The sequence below is a fragment of the Oncorhynchus tshawytscha genome, linkage group LG33, assembly GCF_018296145.1.
Source record: "Oncorhynchus tshawytscha isolate Ot180627B linkage group LG33, Otsh_v2.0, whole genome shotgun sequence".
NCBI classification, from domain to species: Eukaryota; Metazoa; Chordata; class Actinopteri; order Salmoniformes; family Salmonidae; genus Oncorhynchus; species Oncorhynchus tshawytscha.
The window spans coordinates 38,939,644-38,962,372 of NC_056461.1; the positions used below are offsets into that span (position 1 = coordinate 38,939,644).

At 43.6% G+C, this 22,729-nt stretch overlaps 2 protein-coding genes across 2 annotated transcripts in view; one reads left to right on the plus strand and one right to left on the minus strand.

Annotated features, from left to right (window-relative positions):
* Nucleotides 1-2,680: 2,680 nt before the first annotated feature.
* On the minus strand, nucleotides 2,681-6,217 carry nsrp1 (nuclear speckle splicing regulatory protein 1). Its single transcript, XM_042311555.1, has 8 exons — nucleotides 6,125-6,217; nucleotides 5,607-5,694; nucleotides 5,212-5,268; nucleotides 4,948-5,076; nucleotides 4,488-4,695; nucleotides 4,259-4,361; nucleotides 3,523-4,164; nucleotides 2,681-3,403 (listed from the first exon to the last, which is right to left on the minus strand). Exons 1-8 carry the CDS (start codon nucleotides 6,142-6,144, stop codon nucleotides 3,058-3,060), a joined length of 1,593 nt encoding a protein of 530 aa, XP_042167489.1. The 5' UTR covers nucleotides 6,145-6,217; the 3' UTR covers nucleotides 2,681-3,057.
* A 9,241-nt stretch (nucleotides 6,218-15,458) lies between these two features.
* LOC112254501 (protein phosphatase Slingshot homolog 2) overlaps nucleotides 15,459-22,729 on the plus strand; it is a 48,476-nt gene continuing 41,205 nt past the window's right edge. Inside the window, exon 1 of the mRNA XM_042311558.1 lies at nucleotides 15,459-15,668. Coding sequence (XP_042167492.1) covers nucleotides 15,606-15,668 — 63 coding nt within the window. The 5' untranslated portion in view covers nucleotides 15,459-15,605. The remainder of the gene's footprint in view (nucleotides 15,669-22,729) is intronic.

Consider the following 22,729-nt stretch of genomic DNA (forward strand, 5'->3'; position numbering starts at 1 on the left):
CAGGGACCGGCAAACTATGGTCCCTCTTGTGTCAGGGACCGGCAAACGATGGTCCCTCTTGTGTCAGGGACCGGCAAACTATGGTCCCTCTTGTGTCAGGGACTGGCAAACTATGGTCCCTCTTGTGTCAGGGACCGGCAAACTATGGTCCCTCTTGTGTCAGGGACCGGCAAACTATGGTCCCTCTTGTGTCAGGGACCGGCAAACTATGGTCCCTCTTGTGTCAGGGACCAGCAAACTATGGTCCCTCTTGTGTCAGGGACCGGCAAACTATGGTCCCTCTTTTGTTAGGAACCGGCAAACTATGGTCCCTCTTGTGTCAGGGACCGGCAAATATGGTCCCTCGTGTCAGTTCTTCACGTTTGGCTGAGAAATCACCCGGAAATTGCAGTCACGAAAACTCAGAAAAATATTCCAAATTAGCTCCATAATATCGACAGAAACATGGCAAACGTTGTTTATAATCAATCCTCAAGGTGTTTTTCAAATATCTATTCGATAATATATCCACCGGGACAATTAGTTTTTCAGTAGGACCAATTGGAATAATGGCTACCTCTGTATTTTACACGAAAATCACTCTGGGAGCATCAGGTGACCACTTGCGCAATGTAGCCGCTTACGGGTATTCTTCAACATAAATGCATAAAATTACGTCACAATGCTGTAGACACCTTGGGAAATACGGAGAAAAAGTAATCTGGTTGATAGCCCATTCACTGCTCAATAGGGATGCATAGGAACGCAGCGCTTTCAAAACATGAGGCACTTCCGGATTGGATTTTTCCTCAGGCTTTCGCCTGCAACATCAGTTCTGTTATACTCACAGACAATATTTTTTCCAGTTTTGGAAACTTTAGAGTGTTATCTATCCTAAGCTGTCAATTATATGCATATTCTAGCATCTTGTCCTGACAAAATATCCCGTTTACTACGGGAACGTTATTTTTCCAAAAATGAAAATACTGCCCCCTAGTCACAAAAGGATATTATTAAGCACCGTAGAACTGACTAAAATAGTTAATAAACAGCCCAGGGACCGGCCAGCAACATCACAGGGACCAGCACAGGTCTAGGGACCAGAGGTTGAGAAATACTGGTCTGTGTAAGTGGCAGAGTTCTTGACATTTAAGGTATGAAATTCACAAGACACTGTTCATTCTCATTATTCTCAGCATGACAGTGTTGCTTTTGGGAATGCGAGGTCCTCAATAATTGCATAGGAGTAGAAAACAAATGTTGGATTCTAGCTTGAAATGTACTTTTTTATGTTACCATACTAGAACTAATTGATCACTTTACATGTAAACTCAGCAAAAAAAGAAACGTCCTCTCACTGTCAACTGCGTTTATTTCAGCAAAGGTAACATGTGTAAATATTTGTATGAACATAAGATTCAACAACTGAGACATAAACTGAACAAGTTCCACAGACATGTGACTAACAGAAATGGAATGTGTCCCTGAACAAAGGGGGGGTCAAAATCAAAAGTAACAGTCAGTATCTGGTGTGGCCACCAGCTGTATTAAGTACTGCAGTGCATCTCCTCCTCATGGACTGCTCCAGATTTGCCAGTTCTTGCTGTGAGATGTTACCCCACTCTTCCACCAAGGCACCTGCAAGTTCCTGGACATTTCTGGGGGGAATGGCCTTAGCCCTCACCCTCCGATCCAACAGGTCCCAGAGGTGCTCAATTGGATTGAGATCCGGGCTCTTCGCTGGCCATGGCAGAACACTGACATTCCTGTCTTGCAGGAAATCACGCACAGATTGAGCAATATGGCTGGTGGCATTGTCATGCTGGAGGGTCATGTCGGGATGAGCCTGCAGGAAGGGTACCACATGAGGGAGGAGGATGTCTTTCCTGTAACACACAGCATTGAGATTGCCTGCATAGGCCTATATATATGAGCCCAAAAAAGTAATAATTAAAATTATGCCGTTACACAATACATAACCTACCGCATATTAAACATATCTTTGGTACATAATTGGTCAAGCCTACTCTCCAAAATTAAACAAATTCTAGTAATCGCTTTGAGTGTGGCCTGTATTATTATTATTACAATGGATGGACTGGTCACCTCATGTACAGTGCATGTGTTATTGTGTGTGTACAGTGCATGTGTTATTGTGTGTGTACAGTGCATGTGTTATTGTGTGTACGCATGTCTGCGCCACTGTTTGTGTTGCTTCACAGTCCCCGCTGTTCCATGAACTTGTATTTGAATAATCTAATAAGGCATTTCTTCATATTTCCATAATTAATAGGCTGACATTACCTTTAGCTACAGAATACTCACCACTGAGTTTCCAGCTCATCCTCGCTCTCCTTCATTCCTTTCTCCAGCGTGCAGAGAGGGGCTGTCAACAGTTCAATTATGTTTTGTTGTGAAAAACATGTTATTATCGATGCTCCCAAACATGTCAACAACTATATACTTGTTCTGCTCTGTTGGACTGAAACTACATCAGTCCCATTCAATCACAGAAACATTTAAATCTATAGATAATTGGTATTTAAAGATAGTGACTGGGGGTATATTAAATTATGAATGGGTATGTAAAGCAATTGGGTACAGTACACTATGTTAAAACGGTCATTACAGCTGCCCCAGGAATAGCCCATATTAACTTTCAAGGTATGACAGATAAATAGTGAATACATGAGCACCAATACACCAGCCATATGTTGACATTTATTAACAACATAAACAGGAAGTACAGTTCTGTCCATCAGAAGAAAAAAAATGGAATAGAACAGAAATATTCAACAAAAACACATAGTTCGCTGGTGTGGGGCACCTCACTCACACTACATTTTTCATCACTTATTCACCCTCTCACTTAACTCAAGTCCTGCATTCATTCATTTAAATCACTCTCTACCATTCCATCTTTCTCCCCAGACAGTAGAACCATGAGACCCCACTCTAATTTGGTGGGTCCGTCAAGTGCAGTGTATTAGAGAAGTTCACACACATCTGTTGACGTGTCTCAGTTCATCGGTCACCCTCTATGTCATCACAGTCACAGCTGTCACCATTTGTGTGTGTTCAGTCCTCCTCCTTCTCTATGTACGTCTTGGTGGCTGAGCGTGCCATCTGTCTGGCCAGGTATCTGTCTCTGGCTGAGGTCACGGTCTGCTCACTGCTGCGCTTGACAAACTTACTCACTTTACTCTCCTCCTCTCTCTCCTTCCCCTTCTTCTCTGACCCCTCTCCCTCCTTCTCTGAACCCTCCTTCCCCTTCCTCTCTGACCCCTCTCCCTCCTTCCCCTTCCTCTCTGACCCCTCTCCCTCCTTCCCCTTCCTCTCTGACCCCTCTCCCTCCTTCCCCTTCCTCTCTGACCCCTCTCCCTCCTTCCCCTTCCTCTCTGACCCCTCTCCCTCCTTCCCCTTCCTCTCTGACCCCTCTCCCCCTTCCCCTCCTTCCCTGACCCCTCTCCCTCCTTCCCCTCCTTCCCTGACCCCTCTCCCTCCTTCCCCGACCCCTCTCCCTCCTTCCCCTTCTTAGCTGACCCCTCTCCCTCCTTCCCCTTCTTAGCTGACCCCTCTCCCTCCTTTTCGTCGGTTTTTATAGTCTTCTCCTTTTCTCCATCCCTATTCCTCTCTTTCTCCCTGCCCTTGTCCCTTTCTCTCCCCTTGTCTTTGTCTAGCTCCCTCTGTTTCTCCCCGTTCTCCTTCTCTCTGTCTTTCGGGCTCCTTTCTCTCTTCCCGTGTCTCTCCTCTCTCTCTTTATCCCGCCTCCCCCTGTCCCTCTCCTTTCTTCCATCCTTCTCATCTCTCCGTCCACCATGCCTGTCCTCCTCTCTGTCTCTATCCCTCTCCTTTCTTCCATCCTTCTCATCTCTCCGTCCATCATGCCTGTCCTCCCTGTCTCTCTCTCTGACCCTCTCTCTATCCCTTCCTTGGTCTCTGTCTCTCTCTTTGTGTCTCTTCTTTTCTCTCTCTCTATCCTTCTCTCGCTCCTCTTCTCCACTCCCAGAGGAAGGGGACCTCTGTCTGTAGTGGCGTTTGGCACCAGGGGCCGGCTTACTGAACCCTGCCTTCTGATCCTGCCCCTCCTCGCTGTCGCTATGGGAACTGGGGACGTGGTCTTGTGAGGGAGGTGAAGACGGTGGGGATGGCGCTTCTGTCTTGACTTCTTTTGAACTCTGATCCCTGCATTGAGAGAGAGAGGAGAGTTCAATCTAATATTCATGTACACATACCGGTAGTGAAGGGAGATATTTTAGCTGTGTTTGTGAACTCTGACCTCGGTACAGAGCGGTCTGGTATGGCCTCCTCTCCTACGGTCTGGTTCAGCAGGTGTCTGTAGAAACCACTCAGGTCTTTCTGCTTCTTCACATCCAGAGCAGCTAGACACAAACACACAGCATGGCTTTGTTTATTCTATAAACTACTGGATTCATAGCAGACAGTTTCTCCCACACACATCTGTTCATAAACACACATGCGCACGCACACACAGCAGTGTCTCTCACCCTCCATCGCTGCCTCTCGCTTTTCTTTTTCCAGCTCCTCCTGTCTCTCCTTGAGTTTCTGTCTGTAGGCTGAGGTGACGTAAGCCTCCTTGTCTGCAAACTGCTCTCCCTCCGCCTCTCTCTCCTTCTGAATCTTCCTCTCATCTCTCCGTTCCTGCTCCTTCTTCCTGTCCTCCACCGCTTGTAGCAGCTGGTTGATGTATTTTGGCTATGGAGAGAGAGATAAAGGAGAGAGAGCAGTATGAGCAAAGAGGAGAGGAAGGATGAGTAGAGTGGGTGGACCTAAGTGAAAGGGAAAAATGGAGAAAAACACAGTTAAATTATGAGTAGAGGAAAATAGGGGGGCGGGGGAGCAAGTGAAAAGGTGAAGGAAAAGGAGGATTGAAATGGACAGGATAGAAAATTAGAGAAGATTTGAAAAGGTGGGAGGAGGCTGGGGGTTGTTCTGGATCTACTGCACCTTCCTGTCGGTTCCTCCCAGCATTTTCTTGCTGCTCTCCAGCCTCTGTTTCTGCATGTCATCATAGACACCATCGTAGTCATACACACTGCTGTCCTGCTCTAGAGCCTTCTGCATCTCCAGACGTGTCTGCCACACACACACACACACACACACACACACACACGAGAGAAAGATGGGTCTCGGTCACAAAATACATAAAGAAGCAACTTCTGGAGAATTTGTTGTTACCACCGGAGGTTTCTCATTCATCCATTTACTCACCTGTTTCATCATCCTCTTCTTCAGAGCCTCCTTCTGCAAACTCTCCCCAACCGAGGTCTGGAAGACAGGACCACACAACATCACTTCTGATAGAGCTTCAATCATTTGGCAAAGCTTGCAACTCACTCACACTCATCTCACTGGCTGCAACAAAGGGCACGAGCAAAGGAGTGGAGAAACTTCAGACTTCTCTAAATGATCTGTAACCCACACACAATGTAATCTTCTTAGGCTTCCTTGCAAAATAGTTTACTACCAATTAGCCTCGGAAAACCCAGGCTTCTTACAAGTACACAAGACTAGATTTGGAAGGATGGCGCTACGAGACTAACTATCAGCATATCTCAATAGGATACAATAAGAGATATAGATGGACATTTAGACCTTTTTCCTACCTCTTCATCAGAGTCATCCCCAAAAACTGAGGGCCTGGGCAAGGTGACTGTCTTAGACGCTCTCTTCTGGGGTATGATCAGGCCGTACCTGGGAACAGGTGACATGAATGGACAGCAAGCACCAACATTTGAAAGAAATAAAGTGGGGAAACTAACTAACGTTAGCTAGATACAAGCTCTTCGTTGCGAAAATGAACAGAATTTCCGTGATCTAAAATCTAGGCCAAATCCGGTTTGTGTTCTCTTCTCTAAACTACAAACTTCATTGCTTGCATGAAGGTGGCAATGCGGGACCGACTGGCTGCTACCGTTTGCTAACTTGATAGCTAACGTTAGCGAGTAGCTAACAATGTTGTTGGTAGTGGATTGCATGGTCGTGCACACATTGCTGCTTGTAGTGTGTCCAGTCATTGCACACGGCGACCATAAGAAACAGCGACGAAATAAACATGTTTGTATTATAAATACCTATATAGTTGCGATAGAATAACATTTTTGTAGTGTCAATTTCTACTTACTGTTTACTAGGTGCCGCCATCTTACTCCTTGAAATATCTCTGAACCACTGCGGCAGATTCGTTGGCAAAGCGAACCCTGCCTTCTGATCCTGCCCCTATTAAGCCTTCAAAAATAATTTGATGGTTACAAAAAAACATGTGCAATATAGCCAGGTTTATATACATACATATAATACGGTTATATTTTCTCAATTCATCTGGAGCCTTGTCGTCGTCGCTGTATATAGCGAAAGTGCCAATACCAATAATCAGATTAAGATCAGACGCTCAACATTGCAGCTAATTGGATAATTGTATTTTATTTATTTAACTAGGCCATTGAGTTAAGAACAAATTCCTATTAACAATGACGGTCAAACCCGGACAACGCTGGGACGCCCAGTCATGGCCGGATGTGGAGAAGAATCGTTCAGATGGACATTTCAGGGTCAACGTTTTAGTAGGCTCAGTTTATTGGTCCGAGTAAAACAATATTTATTAATACTTTATCAGCAAAGGCCTGTCTGTAAATGTACCTAGTAAACTCCAGCAGGTCTAGAGTGAATCAACAAAGATAGTTGCTTGGACACAGTACACCGCCACTTCGGTCGTCACTAGTTACCACCAGCACAAAGAAATAACCCCCGCCTATTTCTCTTCTTAAAATCAGATTTGTAACCTAAACCTAACCACACTGATAACCGTATGCCTAACCTTAAAGCATGAAAAAGCTATTTTGACTTTGTGGCTGTGGTAACTAGTGGAAATTCGTCACTTCCACTGCCAAATCAGAGAAGAAGAGACGAGGCCTCCCGGGTGGCGCAGTGGTCAAAGGTCACTGTGCCTCCAGAGACTCTGGGTCCGAGCCCAGGCTCTGTCGCAGCCGGCCGCGACCGGGAGGTCCATAGGGCGGCGCACATGGTTAGGTAGGGTTTGGCGGTCAGGGATATTCTTGTCTCATCGCGCACTAGCGACTCCTGTGGCGGGCCGGGCGCAGTGCGCGCTAACCAGGTCTCTAGGTGTACGACACATTGGTGCGGCTGGCTTCCGGGTTGCGCGCTGTGTTGACCTACGCCTCTCCCGAGTGATGAGACAAGACAGTAACTACTAACAACTGGGGGTAAAAATAATAAATAAATGAGACGAAGCGAGAAAATCCACCCCTGTCGAACGGATAAAAATGTTGTATCCTATATCTGCCGTTTCAATTACCCGGAGCGCCAAGCTTCTACCCCCTACAATTAATCAAATGGCCACAGCCCACCGTGCCGCTTTGAGGACAACGACACCCATTGTTTGGCAGAGAGAAGGGTTTCTTGTCAGTATATTTATAATCTTTGGCCAAATGAAGCACACAGATTATCCATTATATTGATCAGATACGCAAGTGGCCGCTCTACCAAGGAAAATAAATATCTTTAAAAAATGGAAGGCAGTCGGGAGTAGGCAAGACTACGCGGGACCGTTCGAGCCAACAAGAGGGGCGATATGAGTGTGAACAACACTTGACTTGTTTTGCACAACTCTAATATATATATTTTTCAACAAAACAAGTCAAGTGGCCTACATATATCAGTACACTCGTAACAACCTAAGCATTATGACACTTATATTAGATTAAATAAACCACACGAAGCAAATAAACCATGCAATTTTTTTCGTTAACCAAATTTAACACTCTCATTGACCTCCATACAAAAACTCCTTGATTGGTGAGCGAAAAAAACGAAATGACGCCACCTGCTGGAAAAGACAGATTTTGGGCCCAGTTATCCCTCTCGCTTTGCCCTTTCCTCTCTGGCACAACCTAGCCCAGAGTTACACAACTGTCGGCCCGTGGGTGGTTTTATTTGCCCCACCCCCCCAAGTTTTCTGAGCTCATTTTTTTTATAAGACTATGAAAACACCAGGAAATCAGCTTCAAGTGATTTTTATTCTGGAAATCTGTTCCAACTGATTCCCCCACATAATAGAGAGACGTGAATGTATACAAATAATAATAATGAATAATAGTTTATTGGATTTATATAGCACTATTCTACAAACTGAGGTACTCAAAGCGCTTTACATAGTAGGGGGAAACTCACATCATCCATCATCAATGTGTAGCATCCACCTCAGTGATGCACAGCGACCATTTTGTGCCAGAACGCTCACCACACATCAGCTATCAAGTGGAGAGGTGAGGAGTGATATATGCCAATTAGGAATGAGGTGGATGATTAGGTGGTCATGATGGAATGTGGCTAGGTTGGGAATTTAGCCAGGACACCGGGGTGAACACCCCTACTCTTACAATAAGTGCCAGGGGAATTTAAATGACCACAGAGTCAGGAGTCAGTACCATTTTAACATCCCACCAGAAAGACAGCACCTTACACAGGGCAGTGTCTCCAAATGTAATCAAGGTTTGAATGTATTATGTTTTAGTCCAATATTATATCTGCTTGGGCTTCTGGAGGTCAATTTGAAGTCTACAAACGGGTTTTCCTATGTTCAGGACCCACGACCATCCGCTCAATACATTATTGGCCCGCTGCTGAATGAAGTTGATGATCCCTGACTTAACCCAAGGGCTGGCAGATGGCGATATTAGTTGTTTCGTTTTACTGTCCAAAAGGGATTGCATGCAGCCAACTATACACTCGTATCCCCCTCGTATCAACTATACACTCGTATCCCCCTGTATCAACTATACACTCGTATCCCCTGTGGACCGGTTCGTACATAAACATTCTCCATTCAGGCTGCAAATGCATCGATTTCGTCCTTAAATTTCTTTATGAAACACAATTTTCCACCACCATGCTAGATTAGCTAATGCCTGTCCTGGACCTTGCGTATCGCGTTCACCCAATCAAGTTGCAGCAGTCTTTTACTTTGAAACATCAGAGCAGAGGTGAAAAAACCAGACTGCTGCAACCTGATTGTCTGAACGCGAAACGCAACATTCAGGACTAGCATTAGCTAATCTAGCATGTTTGTGGAAAATGAAATGGTGTTTCAGAAAGAAAGTATGCATATTTTCCCGTCTTCTCGCCATTAAATCGGGGATACGAGTGTAAAGCCGGCTGCATGCATTCCCTTTGGACGGTAAAGAGGAACACGACGCAATATCGCTCTCTGCCAGCCGTTGGGCTACAGCACAACCGTTAATTCCCATTTGCAGATGAGGAAGGCTTGAAAAAAAAACGTTTTTTTTAATTGCATTTAATTACCGTAAAACCATAACAATTTCATGGGTTGTTGACTCTCCACCACCATGCCAGTTCTCCTTAGTAATACCATACCACTAATACCCACGCTTTCTCACTTTCTCTGATTGTCATTATCTCTGCAGAGAGCTGCCCTGTGATTAAAGCCGAGGCGTTGATTCCACCCAGGCTCTTCCGTTGTCTCTCCTGAGTGACTGTAAACCTCAACACCATTATCCCTGTCGTAATCCAAATCTCATCTCACGTTCTCTCGGCTGCCACTATCTCCTCACAAAGACAGAGAGACTCTGCTACTCAGGCAGAGGGACCACCAGGGATGGATGGATAACTAGAGCACGAGTGTATTCATTAGCACACACCCTAGAAAACAAGCGTCTCTGTAAAAATGTTTGTTTTGTTTAAGTTTGTTTCCATTTGATACACCTCAGAGCTCTCTTTCATTCTTTGTGTGTTATAGCTCTTGCAGGTTGCTAAGTACTAAAATGGGCGGGGCAAACGCTACTGAAACATGAACTGTGTGTATGTGTTCTACCATTTATTTTCACGTAGTCATGTTCTTTCACACATGCATAATTGTGTGGTGAAGCAATTACAGGCATGATGCAATTAACAATTTAACGACCTAACAAAACAAACTGATTTCTGGCCATTGTGTCGAAAAGCCTCCTTAATGGGAAGTGTTGTCAGGGTGTTTGAATTCAACTGGGTAATTTATATGACTATGTCTCCTTCTCTTCACAACTCATAAATATCTTTCCTCTTCTCTTCTCCACTCATAAAGATATCTCCCCTATTCTCTACTCATAAAGATATCTGTTCACTATTCTTCACCACTCAAAGATATCTCTCCTCTTCTCTTCACCACTCAAAGATATCTCTCCCCTTCCCCACTCGTAGCCAGCAGCATACCACCCTGTATACCATTACTGGCTTGCTTCTGAAGCTAAGCAGGGTTGGTCCTATTCAGTCCCTGGATGGGAGACCAGATGTTGCTGGAAGTGGTGTTGGAGGGCCAGTAAGAGGCACTCTTTCCTCTGGTCTAAAAAAAAATATATGCCCCAGGGCAATGATGGGGGATACTGCCCTGTGTGGGGTGTTGTCTTTCAGATGGGATGTTAAATGGGAGTCCTGTCTTTTTGAGGTCATTAAAGATCCCATGGCACTTATCGTAAGAGTAGGGGTGTTAACCCCGGTGTCCTGGCTAAATTCCCAATCTGGCCCTCAAACTGTCATGGTCACCTAATAATCCCCAGTTTACAATTGGCTCATTCATCCCTCTCCCCTGTAACTATTCCCCAGGTTGTTGCTGTAAATGAAAATTTGTTCTCAGTCAACTTATCTTGGAGAATAAAGATATCTCTCCTTTTCTCTTCACCACTCAATAAAGATATCGCTCCTCTTCACCACTCGTAGAGATATCTCTCCTCTTCTCTTCACCACTCAAAGATCTCTCCTCTTCACCACTCATTAATATCTCTCCTCTTCTCTTCTCCACATACAGATATCTCTCTACTTCTCTTCTCCACTCATAAAGATATCTCTCTACTTCTCTTCACCACTCATAAAGATATCTCTCCTCTTCACCACTCATAAAGATATCTCCCCCTTCTCTTCACCACTCATAAAGCTATCTCTCCTCTTCACCACTCATAAAGCTATCTCTCCTCTTCACCACTCATAAAGCTATCTCTCCTCTTCACCACTCATAGAGATATCTCTCCTCTCCTCTTCACCACTCATAGAGATATCTCTCCTCTTCTCTTCACCACTCAAAGATGTCTCTTCCCTTCTCTTCACCACTCATAAAGATATCTCTACTTCTCTTCACCACTCAAAGATATCTCTTCCCTTCTCTTCACCACTCATAAAGATATCTCTCTCCTTCTCTTCACCACTCAAAGATATCTCCCCCTTCTCTTCTCCACTCATAAAGATATCTCTTCCCTTCTCTTCACCACTCATAAAGATATCTCTCCACTTCTCTTCACCACTCAAAAGATATCTCTTCCCTTCTCTTCACCACTCATAAAGATATCTCTTCCCTTCTCTTCACCACTCATAAAGATATCTCCCCCTTCTCTTCTCCACTCATAAAGATATCTCTCTACTTCTCTTCACCACTCAAAGATATCTCCCCCTTCTCTTCTCCACTCATAAAGATATCTCTTCCCTTCTCTTCACCACTCATAAAGATATCTCCCCCTTCTCTTCTCCACTCATAAAGATATCTCTCCTCTTCACCACTCATAAAGCTATCTCTCCTCTTCACCACTCATAGAGATATCTCTCCTCTTCTCTTCACCACTCATAAAGATATCTCTTTACTTCTCTTCACCACTTATAAAGATATCTCTACTTCTCTTCACCACTCATAAAGATATCTCTCCTCTTCTCTTCACCACTCATAAAGATATCTCTCTACTTCTCTTCACCACTCATAAAGATATCTCTCTCCTTCTCTTCACCACTCATAAAGATATCTCTCCTCTTCTCTTCACCACTCATAAAGATATCTCCCCTGTTTGAGTAAACAGGTTCTCTTCTCCACTCATAAAGATATCTCTCTGTTGTTGACTTCTCTTCACCACATCAAAGATATCTCTTCCTCTTCTCTTCACCACTCATAAAGATATCTCCCCCTCTTCTCCACTCAAAAGATATCAAATCAAATTTTATTTTCACCACTCAAAGATATCTCTTGTGCTTCTAGTTCCACAATTAAAGATATCTTCACCACTCTATCTCCACCTACTCATAAAGATATCTTCTCTTCTGGAGTAGAGTCCACTCATGTTAAAGATATCTCTCCTCTCCCAGCTTTGATCTCTTCCTCTTCTCTTCACCACTCATAAAGATATCTCTTCTCTTCACTCATAATTTCTCTCTTCTTGACAGTGTGTTGGCTGACTCAAAGGTATGCTGCGCCTTCCTCACGATGCATAAAGATATCTCTCATCTTCTCTTCTCCACTCAAAGATATCTCTATACATATCTACCTCCACCAATCCAGTATCCCTGCAAATTGTAAATGTGGTATTGGAACTGACTTTTTAAATATTTCCTGTATATAGTATGCTTACTTACTTACTTTATTGTGTATTTCATATTTCTTATTCTTATCAATTGTGGGTTTTTTTCCCCTAGTAATACATTGTTATTGATTATTGCATTGTTGGGTTTTGAGTTTGCAAGAAAGGCATTTCACAGTACTTGTGCATATGACATTAAAACTATCTCTCCTCTTCACCACCCATGAAGGGTTAGCTTCTCTGTTGGAGAAGACTCGACAGAGCATCAAAACCCTCTCATGGAGATAAAGCACATTGTAGTGGTTTAGGCTAAAAACTATTTACATTGGATGTTTGCTCATGTGTGTCTGTTTGAGTAAACAGGTGTTGTCATTGTGCGTATTGGTTGTCTAAACAAAACTTTGTTTTGCATCAGAACCATCCTTTAAAACAAAACAGACATTTGAATATAGCCAGAATTATAGGACAAGGCACACTATATTGTTTATGTAGACCTATATTGCTGTTGTTGAGCACATTGTATTATGGGGGATAGGGGCTACAGGAAGAGGAAGTGGTGGAGGTGGCGATACACTTCCTGCTGACATAACAGCTGTGTGTGTGGATGGTGTGAATACAGGGAGTGTCCCTAGAGGCACCCTATTCTCTATTTAGTGCATTAGTTTTGAACAGAGAACCTGGTAAAACTAGTGCACTATAGAGAGTACAGTTTGCTATTAGGGACGCAGGTAATGTATGTTCAGAGTAGAAGTTGCCCTTAGGCACAGATCTAGGATCAGTTTACTCTCCACATCCTAACTCAGGGGTGGTCAATTTTTTTGTCTCGAGGACCACATCGGGATTTCGAAATTCAAATTTCAGGCCAGAAAAATTACAGTTATTTCAAAATACACTACAATATCAAAAGTATGTGGACACCTGCACATCAAAAATCTCAATCCAAAATCATGGGCATGGATATAGAGTTGGTCCCCCCCTTTCCTGCTATAACAGCCTCATCTGGGAAGGCTTAACAGTTGGCACTATGCATTGGGGCAGGTAGCGTTCCCCTGGCATCAGCCTATCTCAGATTCGTCCGTCGGAATGCCAGATGGTGAAGCGTGATTCATCACTCCAGAGAACATGTTTCTACTGCTCCAGAATCAAATGGCGGCAAGCTTTACATTGTGCATGGTGATCTCAGGCTTGTGTGTGGCCGCTCGACCATGGAAAGCCATTTCATGAAGCTCCCGATGAACAGTTCTTGTGCTGACATTGCTTCCAGAGGAAGTTTGGAACTCCCTATTGAGTGTTGCAACCGCAGACAGCTGATGCAATGGCCATTCCCTTCAGCACTCGGCGGTCCTGTTCTGTGAGCTTGTGTGGACTACCACTTTGCAGCTGAGCCGTTGTTGCTCCTAGACGTTACCACTTCACAATAATAGAGAAGACATTTTACGAACTGACTTGTTGGAAAGGTGGCATCCTATGACGGTGCCACGTTGAATGTAACTGAGCTCTTCAGTACGGGCCATTCCACTGACAATGTTTGTCTATGGAGATTGCATGGTTGTGTGCTCAATTTTATACACCTGTCAGCAATGGATGTGGCTGAAATAGCTGAATCCACTCATTTGAAGGGGTGTCCATATACCAAATAAAATGGTAATAATTCCCATGGGCCGGATCTGGATTGAATGGGCCCGTGGGCCGTAGTTTTCCCACCCGTGTCCTGAGCTCATTTATTAAACTGGGAAAACAAAAACTGATCTGTGTTTAGTGGCATCATCTACCTAGTTGCGGTTAAAGAGAGTAGCAGCATAGTGCAAGCTCAGACAGGCAGCGAGTCTTGTGCCACAAGAGCTAAGAAACACAGTTTTGACTTTCTCCCTCAGATTCACCGTGCTCACTAGTTCAAAACTGAGCTGATAGTGGACAATGTAGGATTTCAATCCAGACCTTTGTCCTGAAGACTTACTGCATGTAATAATAATAATTTATTCAACTTATGTAGCGCTTTTCAAAGACTCTCAAAGCACACAAAAAAAGGCAAGTAAGTTCTCCCATGTCAACCTTCTCCTCCACACAATCCACTGGCTTCCAGTCGAAACTCGTATCCATTACAAGACCATGGTACTTGTCTACAGAGCAGCAAGGGGAACTGCCCCACTCTACCTTCAGGCTATGCTCAAACCCTACACCCCAACCTGAGCACACCGTCCTGCTAGCTCTGGTCTCTTGGCCCTGCCACCCCTACGGGAGGACAGCACCCGCTCAGCTCAGTCCAAGCTCTGTCCTGGCACCCCAGTGGTGGAACTAGCTTTCCCCTGACGTTAGGACAGCAGAGATCCTGCCCATCTTCCGAAAACATCTGAAACAATACCTCGTCCCCCCCACTTGCACTTTACTTTTTTCCACCCTTACTAGCTCTGACATTGCTGATAGCTACTTTATTGAGGAAACATGTGTATACTCTGACTGTGATATGTGGTTATCTTACCTAGCCCTGTAAGTCGCTCTGGATAAGAGCATCTTCTAAAGGACTAAAATGACAATGTAAATTCAGCAGATTGACAAGAAAGACAGCCATGTTTATTATTATTCTAGATGAAGAGTGTGGGAAATCACTTCATAGCCTACACTAAGAAGTATACTACAAAGAAGGCTCAATGAGTTAGCCAGCTAACTAAGAAAATATGTGTTTTTGGTTGTTAATCAATTAGACTATGCCCATTTCAAGCTTATCTTTCATCCAACCTGACAGAGCTTGAGAGGATCTACAGAGAAGAATGGGAGAAACTCCCCAAATACAAGTGTGCCAAGCTTGTAGTGTCATAGTCAAGAAGACTGTCTGAATACTTGTTTAAATGTCATATTTCATTATTATTTTGTTTAATACATTTGCTAAAATAAAAACTGTTTTTGTTTTGTGTGTAGATTGATGAGGAATAAAAACAATTTAATATATTTTAGAATAAAGGCTATACTGTAACAAAATGTGGAAAAAGTGAAGGGGTCTGAATACTTTCCGAATGCACCGTATACCCCTCTGGTGTATTGTCTGCTGCTTTGTCTGTTTCCAGCACGGGTTAATCGGAATTAACAGCTGGCGGTTGCTGCGCATGCGCGGATCCGCCATACAGAGGAAATAGCCGGGGAGTAGGTAGCTGCCTGAGAACGAGAGAGCGAATACCACGGATACAGCTGGTTTCTCTTCAAACAATTATGACCGTCTTTCCGTTGTCGCTTTCTCTCAGGTATCTGTCTCCCGGTCGCTGAATGGCGCTGGTTACCGTGCAGCGCTCGCCGACCCCCAGCACCAGTTCCAGCCCCTGTGTTTCGGTAAGCCACGGTCGTTTCGACCCCCCAACCATCGAATCTCTCGCTCGAAGCTTTGGGTTGATTTCCGCTGTTTTTGCGGACTGTACATAACTGCCTTTGTACTTCTACGCATGCGTAAAATGTCTATTCATTTTGGAATAACAGTAGCGAATGTATCAGTTCAAATGTGATGCAACAGTGATAGATAGCTACAATACAACAAATTGACCAAGCACAGACAATGAAACGTGTGTAAATCGTATCACATCTTAGTATGGTTTCAAGAGGAGAAATATAGGCAACATTTGTCTGGTAGGTTTCGTCAGTTGCTACTGACATCGCGACGTAACTTACACGCCGGTAAGACCAGGCTACTAGACACATCAGCGAGTGACCATAGTCTACTGTAAAATGGCAGGTTCGTTCACTAGAGTAACTGGCCTCCCCAAGTCATCAAAAAACACTTTATCAGACCAGGAACATGATTTGGTCACTTTCTTTGTTTCCTGGAATAAACCGTGACTCGTTTCTCGTTGGAGAAGTAACTAACCAAAGCCACATTTCCTGCTCTTCAGTATGTAATAAAGCCTTGTGGTACTCGTGACGTGTATGCATGCGTGTAATTTACAAGTCTCTAGACTGTTGTGTCGTTGGCATGTAAACTAGTAGTTTATTGCCTTGACCGGTGTAGACGTATTATCTATGTAAAGCAGCTGAACCGGGTTCCGGTATTTACACACCGCCTGTGTGCCCTGTGCCTCATTACAGAAGCCTGTCAGGCAATCAGGAAGCAGGAGTTCATGCTGCACATTGCTAAATAGTGCTCTGGCTTCCTGCATGGTCCAAGGGTCACTTGCATAATAGTGAGTGCTAGTAGTTGTAGGCTGCCTGAAGAACCAGATAAGTATTCACTCAACATACAATGTGTCTGTCTTGGGTACAGTGTAGTATTATCTGTCAATCTTGCCAGAATATTCCGACCCAACTGCTACGCTTGTTTTTACTGAACTGCACTGGGGTCGGAACGCAATCATGGAGACACCTTGGATCCGGCGCGAGATATGGGTCGAACAAACAAACATCTCAGGTGTGCCATTCCATAATGGCTGCTGTGGCTAATGCTAGCTAGCATGAGGATGAAAATTGCAGTTTTCTGGTAAAACCAGCAGCATTTTGACTCCAGTGCAGCTCAGTGTAAAGTAGTATCTTCTAGCAGTTATCAATCACATGTATTTATAAAGCCCTTTTTACATCAGCTGATGTCACAAAATGCTATACAGAAGCCCAGCCTAAAACCCTAAACAGCAAGCAATGTAGATATAGAAGTACGGTATATGCCACTAATCCAACGATCAATCCCTTTCATTCTTTCTCTTCAGCTCTTGAATGCCACAAGTGGAGCAATAGTAGTGGTTCACTTCTCAGGAGTATGTCCCTCATTGGGTGCTCTCCCTTTAGAAAGTACTCTTACTCTACATTTCTCACAATGTAGATAATAAGAAACTGCAGCAACCCTACATTTAAAAAATATATATATATATATTTTTTTTAACACCAGCCAATTTTCAGCCTTTTTGCATACACAACAAGTTATGTGCATCTCCCCTACTCTGTGTTTTCATCTAAGCCAGAAGTCTGTTGGGCCGTAGTGAAATGGTAGGACTTCATTGCGGCGTTTTCAGATCACGATATATTGTGAGTAACACCTTGATCTCATGAGGATGCTAGATTAGTCATAACACCAGTCAATGCCACAAACTCACCAGAGTTTGAGTGTTTGTGCTCTGGTGAGTCAGTCAGTGTCAGCCTATCAGGGAAGCAGCTCTGTTTTATGGCGTAACAGTTTAGTTGCAGAAGATGCCTCAAACTAAGGTAAACCACTACTACCATGGTTGTTGTTGTCGTCAGTCTGTCCTTGAACTGTCTGTTTCGACCAGTTGAGCCTTTTTGGAGTCAAAAGACGGTACTGATTTTGGAGTCTGGGGGGACAGAAAGAAATACAACCTGTCATTTGCTTTTAGCTTCCCCAAAACAAGGAGTGTGAACTGAGGTTGTGTTGTTGAGTTATGTTGCAGAACGTTCCTCACCAGCATTGTAATCTTGGACATGACCCTGTCATTGACGTCTCTCTCTGCCTTCCCCCGGCTAAACAGGTTCTGTGAGTGAGGCCAGATGATAGCCTTGCCTTGCTTACGCTCCCCCTTCCCTCCACACAGGACCCCAGAAAAAATAGCTGCTACTTCTGCAAAAGCTAATGGGAATACAAATAAACACACATCTATCTATCCTTTGTGTAGACCCAGGAGGAGTAGCTGCTGCATCAGCGACTGGGGATCCTAATGAAAAAAAACACAACGCATACATGCGCTGTGTCCCATGGCTGGGTGGTGGTGTGTGAGGTGTCTTGTGAGATGCCCATTGGGTCTTCTCGCTCTCTAGAACCCTCTGGTGAACCTGGCCAGCTCCAATGCAGTGTTGCTATGACAACGAGGGCCAGACACACACACACTGCTGCTGTAATACTCCATGGAGTCAATGGACTCCTACACTCAGTAGATCACCCTTCCTTCTCTGCCTGAGTGGTCAAAGTGGAAAATGTTGAATGGCAGTGGGGATTCAGTTTTTTCCCCCTACTGTCCTATCCTGCAGATGCCTCACAACACACTACTTTTTTATTCATTTACATATTTTTTAAAACCAATCCAAAACATATACAGACACACGCATATACACAACATCACACCTGCCCAGACCCGCCTGTTCTTACCCCTATCGCCTGCACTACTCTCCGGCCAACATGTTCTCAAATCCCACACTCTTAATATTTACATAATGAAGCATAGCATTTTTCCATTGTCTTAAAGATGGAGGATATTGATTGACAGTTAGTATACATTTTTTTAAAAAGATAATTGAGGTGAAGTTTATCATCCAACCCCATTGAGTATCTCACTGCCCCGTCATATGACATGTCTTGAACTACATGCAAACATTTCCATACACCTTGAGGGTTTTGCATATATGTAAATGTCCCAACTGGAGGAATCTGTGCTTCTCCTCTCCCTTCCTGTCCAGGCAAACACAAAAACCTGGCCCCTTCCTGGTATCTGACCAACACACACACTCTATTTTCAGGTGACCACCGTCGTAACCCTGAACCACACTGTTTCCCCACTCTTCATGAATTCTCCATTTTGAGGCTCTGGTCATAATATCTTCGCTCAGCCATATACCTTAATGGTTCTCTTTATTTTTCTCTTTTTTTTGTTGCAAAAATAGAACCATAAAATATATACTAGTGGACTATAAGGTGTTATAGCTGTGTTAAGATGGAGATCTGTGTTTTTCCTGAATGCATTTAGCAGAGGTGCATTGCAGCTGATAAATAATGGCCTCCACTGCAATTTTTCTAAATAAAAAAATAAATGGATATATTTTTGGGAAATTATTTAAGATGGTAAAATGTTTTCAGTGTAAACTTAAGCGACTAAAACCAGGGGCGGCAGGGTAGCCTAGTGGTTAGAGAGTTGGACTAGTAACTGGAAGGTAGCAAGTTCAAACCCCCTAGCTGACAAGGTACAAATCTGTCGTTCTGCCCCTGAACAGGCAGTTAACCCACTGTTCCTAGGCCGTCATTGAAAATAAGAATTTGTTCTTAACTGACTTGCCTAGTTAAATAAAGGTAAAATAAAGTATATGGAAAGATAATGGAGCTATATATTTGTTAAATAAGATCATCTTTGAGAACTAACAATCACCAAAATAAAAACTTGACAGTCAGGGAAAACCCAAACATGTTTGTGTGTGAATCTTTTTCTCTCGAACCGCGCCTTATAAACAGACTGAGGTCATTTTCCTGGAGAGGGTGAGCAAATTGAATACAGGCTGAACGGCTCGTCTCTCTGCTCTAATAGGGGTAGTTAAACTGTATAGCCTGTTGCACGCAGTCATTCTCTCTCTGTGTGTGACGGAGAGAGTTGGTCATTCTCTCTCTGTGTGTGACAGAGAGAGTTGGTCATTCTCCGGTGTGTGTGTGTGTGACGGAGAGAGTTGGTCATTCTCCGGTGTGTGTGTGTGTGTGTGACGGAGAGAGTTGGTCATTCTCCGGTCTGTGTGTGTGTGTGACGGAGAGAGTTGGTCATTCTCCGGTGTGTGTGTGACAGGGTTAGATTGGTTACTTTCTTAAAGTAATCTGTTATTTACTCGTTATCTTTCCAAAATTGTAATCAGTAAAGTAATTTTGGGATTTCCCAAATTCAGTAAAGTAATCTCAAATTAATATTACCAATTCAACAACATATATTGCAGGATAAATCCATGTTAGATACATAGTTACTGGGTGTTGCATTTGACTTGATGGGTTGGATATCTAGTCTTCTAAACCCATTGCTTTCTCCTACAGATAAAGCCCAATCAAATTATTATCTCCACATTAAAAACCAAAGTCTGTATAATTTCCAGTCATTCCAATTCATTAAATACCCCTTGCCCTTGATCTTCAAGCCTTGGAAATATAGATTAGCCAAATTATTTTACCTGAGCATAATCTAAAAACGAAGGACTTATTAGCCCACTCAATTGTAGGGATAAATATTTTTTTAAATACTGTAGAACTATTTGATGAAATGTGCATTGTGGCTGCATGAACAGGCAAGTGAATTTAGTTTTTCCTGAAGAGAGGTCGGGGTGGCCCCCCAGATAGCATAAGAACACGTCATAAGCTATGGCCAAATATTTAGAATGGCAGGAAATTAGCTTTAACAGTAGACTTTGGGCATGAAAAACATCCCATCTCCTATTCCTTCCTCAATTTTCAAACAGAAATGGGGTATGCATTTGGTGGTTCATCAACGTGTTATTCTAGTCATGCGCGCCATGACCGACGTACAGAAGCTAGTGTGTTAGCTAAGCTAGCCACTTGTAGCTAGCCAGTAACTCCTCCAGTATGTGTTGATGTCATTTCACAGGATTTGGGGGAGGGAGGGTTCTACTAACCTATATGGGATTGTTTTGAGAGGTTCATACAAATGAAAGTTTTGCTATTTGATGAAACAAAAAATATATAACATTTTATTTTAAACATTTTATTTAGCTGTACTGCTATTAGCCCATAAAAACGCATTGAATAACAGATTCACTACATGGAACAACTGATAGACAACTGATTTTTTTTGACTGGTACCAAGGGGCTTTCAGACAAGTCTTGTGAGGCCTGTGGGTGTCCTAGAGAAAACAACTGACATGTTTGTGTTCCTGAGAATCTCACCTTTACACAGATTAGTGTGTAGGCCAAACTGTTCACCCCCTAAAGAAAGACGTTGGCAGATCGGCTGTACCGACTTCAGACTAGTCCCAAGACGGCCAACACCATCGTGAGAGTCTAATCTTTCCATACAGGGTTCCTAACAGTTTGTCTACCGAACCGTTCAAACAGTACAGAATACCAATTTTCGGGACGTCTCGTGGTCTGACAACCACTGCTCTGTCACCTTTCACCGCAATGCAGTGGATTGAGATGCATCATATGCAAAAACAGACCCCAGATACATCTAGCTTAAACTGACAGATTTTTATGGGAATTAAAAAAAAATAAGGCTGATTAGATTTCTGTGGGGTCATGGACATCGACTCTAGGGGTTTAACTTTTTTAAAGTGAGATTTTCACTGGACTGTTACATTAAAATGTGTTGATCTGTCTGTATGCTACGTCTTGCTTGTCCTATGTTGCTCTGTCTGTATGCTACGTCTTGCTTGTCCTATGTTGCTATTGTCTATATTGTAATTGTTTTAAATAACCTGCCCAGGGACTGCAGGTTGAAAATTAGCCGGCTGGCTAAAACCGTCACTTTTACTGAAACGTTGATTAATGTGCACTGTCCCTGTAAAAATTAACATTCCTTGCCAAATGATGACAGTTTTATCACAAATTCTAAATGGACTGGTTGATTGAAGTAGGAAAATGTGTACCGAAAACGAGCTGCAGTTTTGGAATAATTGCGTCTTGTCTATTTTCCACTTTAGGAACTGCTAGAGCCATTTAGCCGAGGCTATACCCCCCCCCCTTAACATAGACGGGTTCCACACTGAAAATATGCAAAAACATTTAATTTTGATCAAGGCCGGGCGTATTTTCAACAGAATCTTTTAAGCATATGCCCACAACTGCAGACCATGTGTATCCATGCCAGCCTAGGACCTTCACATCTGGCTTCTTAACCTGCAGGATTGTCTGAGACCAGGCACCCAGACAGCTGATGTAACTGTGGGTTTGCACAACCAAAGATTTCTGTACAAACTGTCAGAATCCGTCTCAGAGAAGCTCATCTGAATGCTTGTCGTCCTCACCAGGGTCTTGACCTGACTGCAGTTGCGTCATAACCAACTTCAGTATGTAAGTGCTTACCTTCGATGGCCACTGGCACGCTGGAGAAGATTGTTCTTCAAGGATTAATCTGGGTTTCAACTGTTCCGGGCAGATGGCAGACAGCATGTATGGTGTCCTGTGGTCGAGCAGTTTGTTGATGTCAGCGTTGTGAACAGAGTGCCCCATGGTGGCGGTGGGGTTATGGTATGGACATGCATAAGCTACGGACAACAAACACAATTGCATTCTATCAAAGGCAGTTTAAATGCACAGAGACACTGTGACGAGATCCTAAGACCCATTGTCGTGCCACTCATCTGCTGCCATCACCTCATGTTTCAGCATAATGTACAGCCCCATGTCGCAAGGGTCTGTACACAATTCCTGGAAGCTGAAAATGTCCCAGTTCTTCCATGGCCTGCATATTCACCAGACATGTCCCCGTTGAGCATGTTTGGGATGCTCTGGATCGAAGTGTACAACGTTCCTGTTCCTGCCAATATCCAGCAACTTCGCACAGCAATTGAAGAGTGGGACAACATTCCAGAGGCCACAATCACAGCATAAGGTGCACCTTTGTAATGTTCATGCTGCTTAATCATCTTCTTCATATGCCACACCTGGATTACCTTGGAAAATGAGAAATTCTCACTAACAGGTATGTAAACACATTTGTGCCCAAAAAAATTTGAGACCAAATGGAAAAATACAAGTTAAA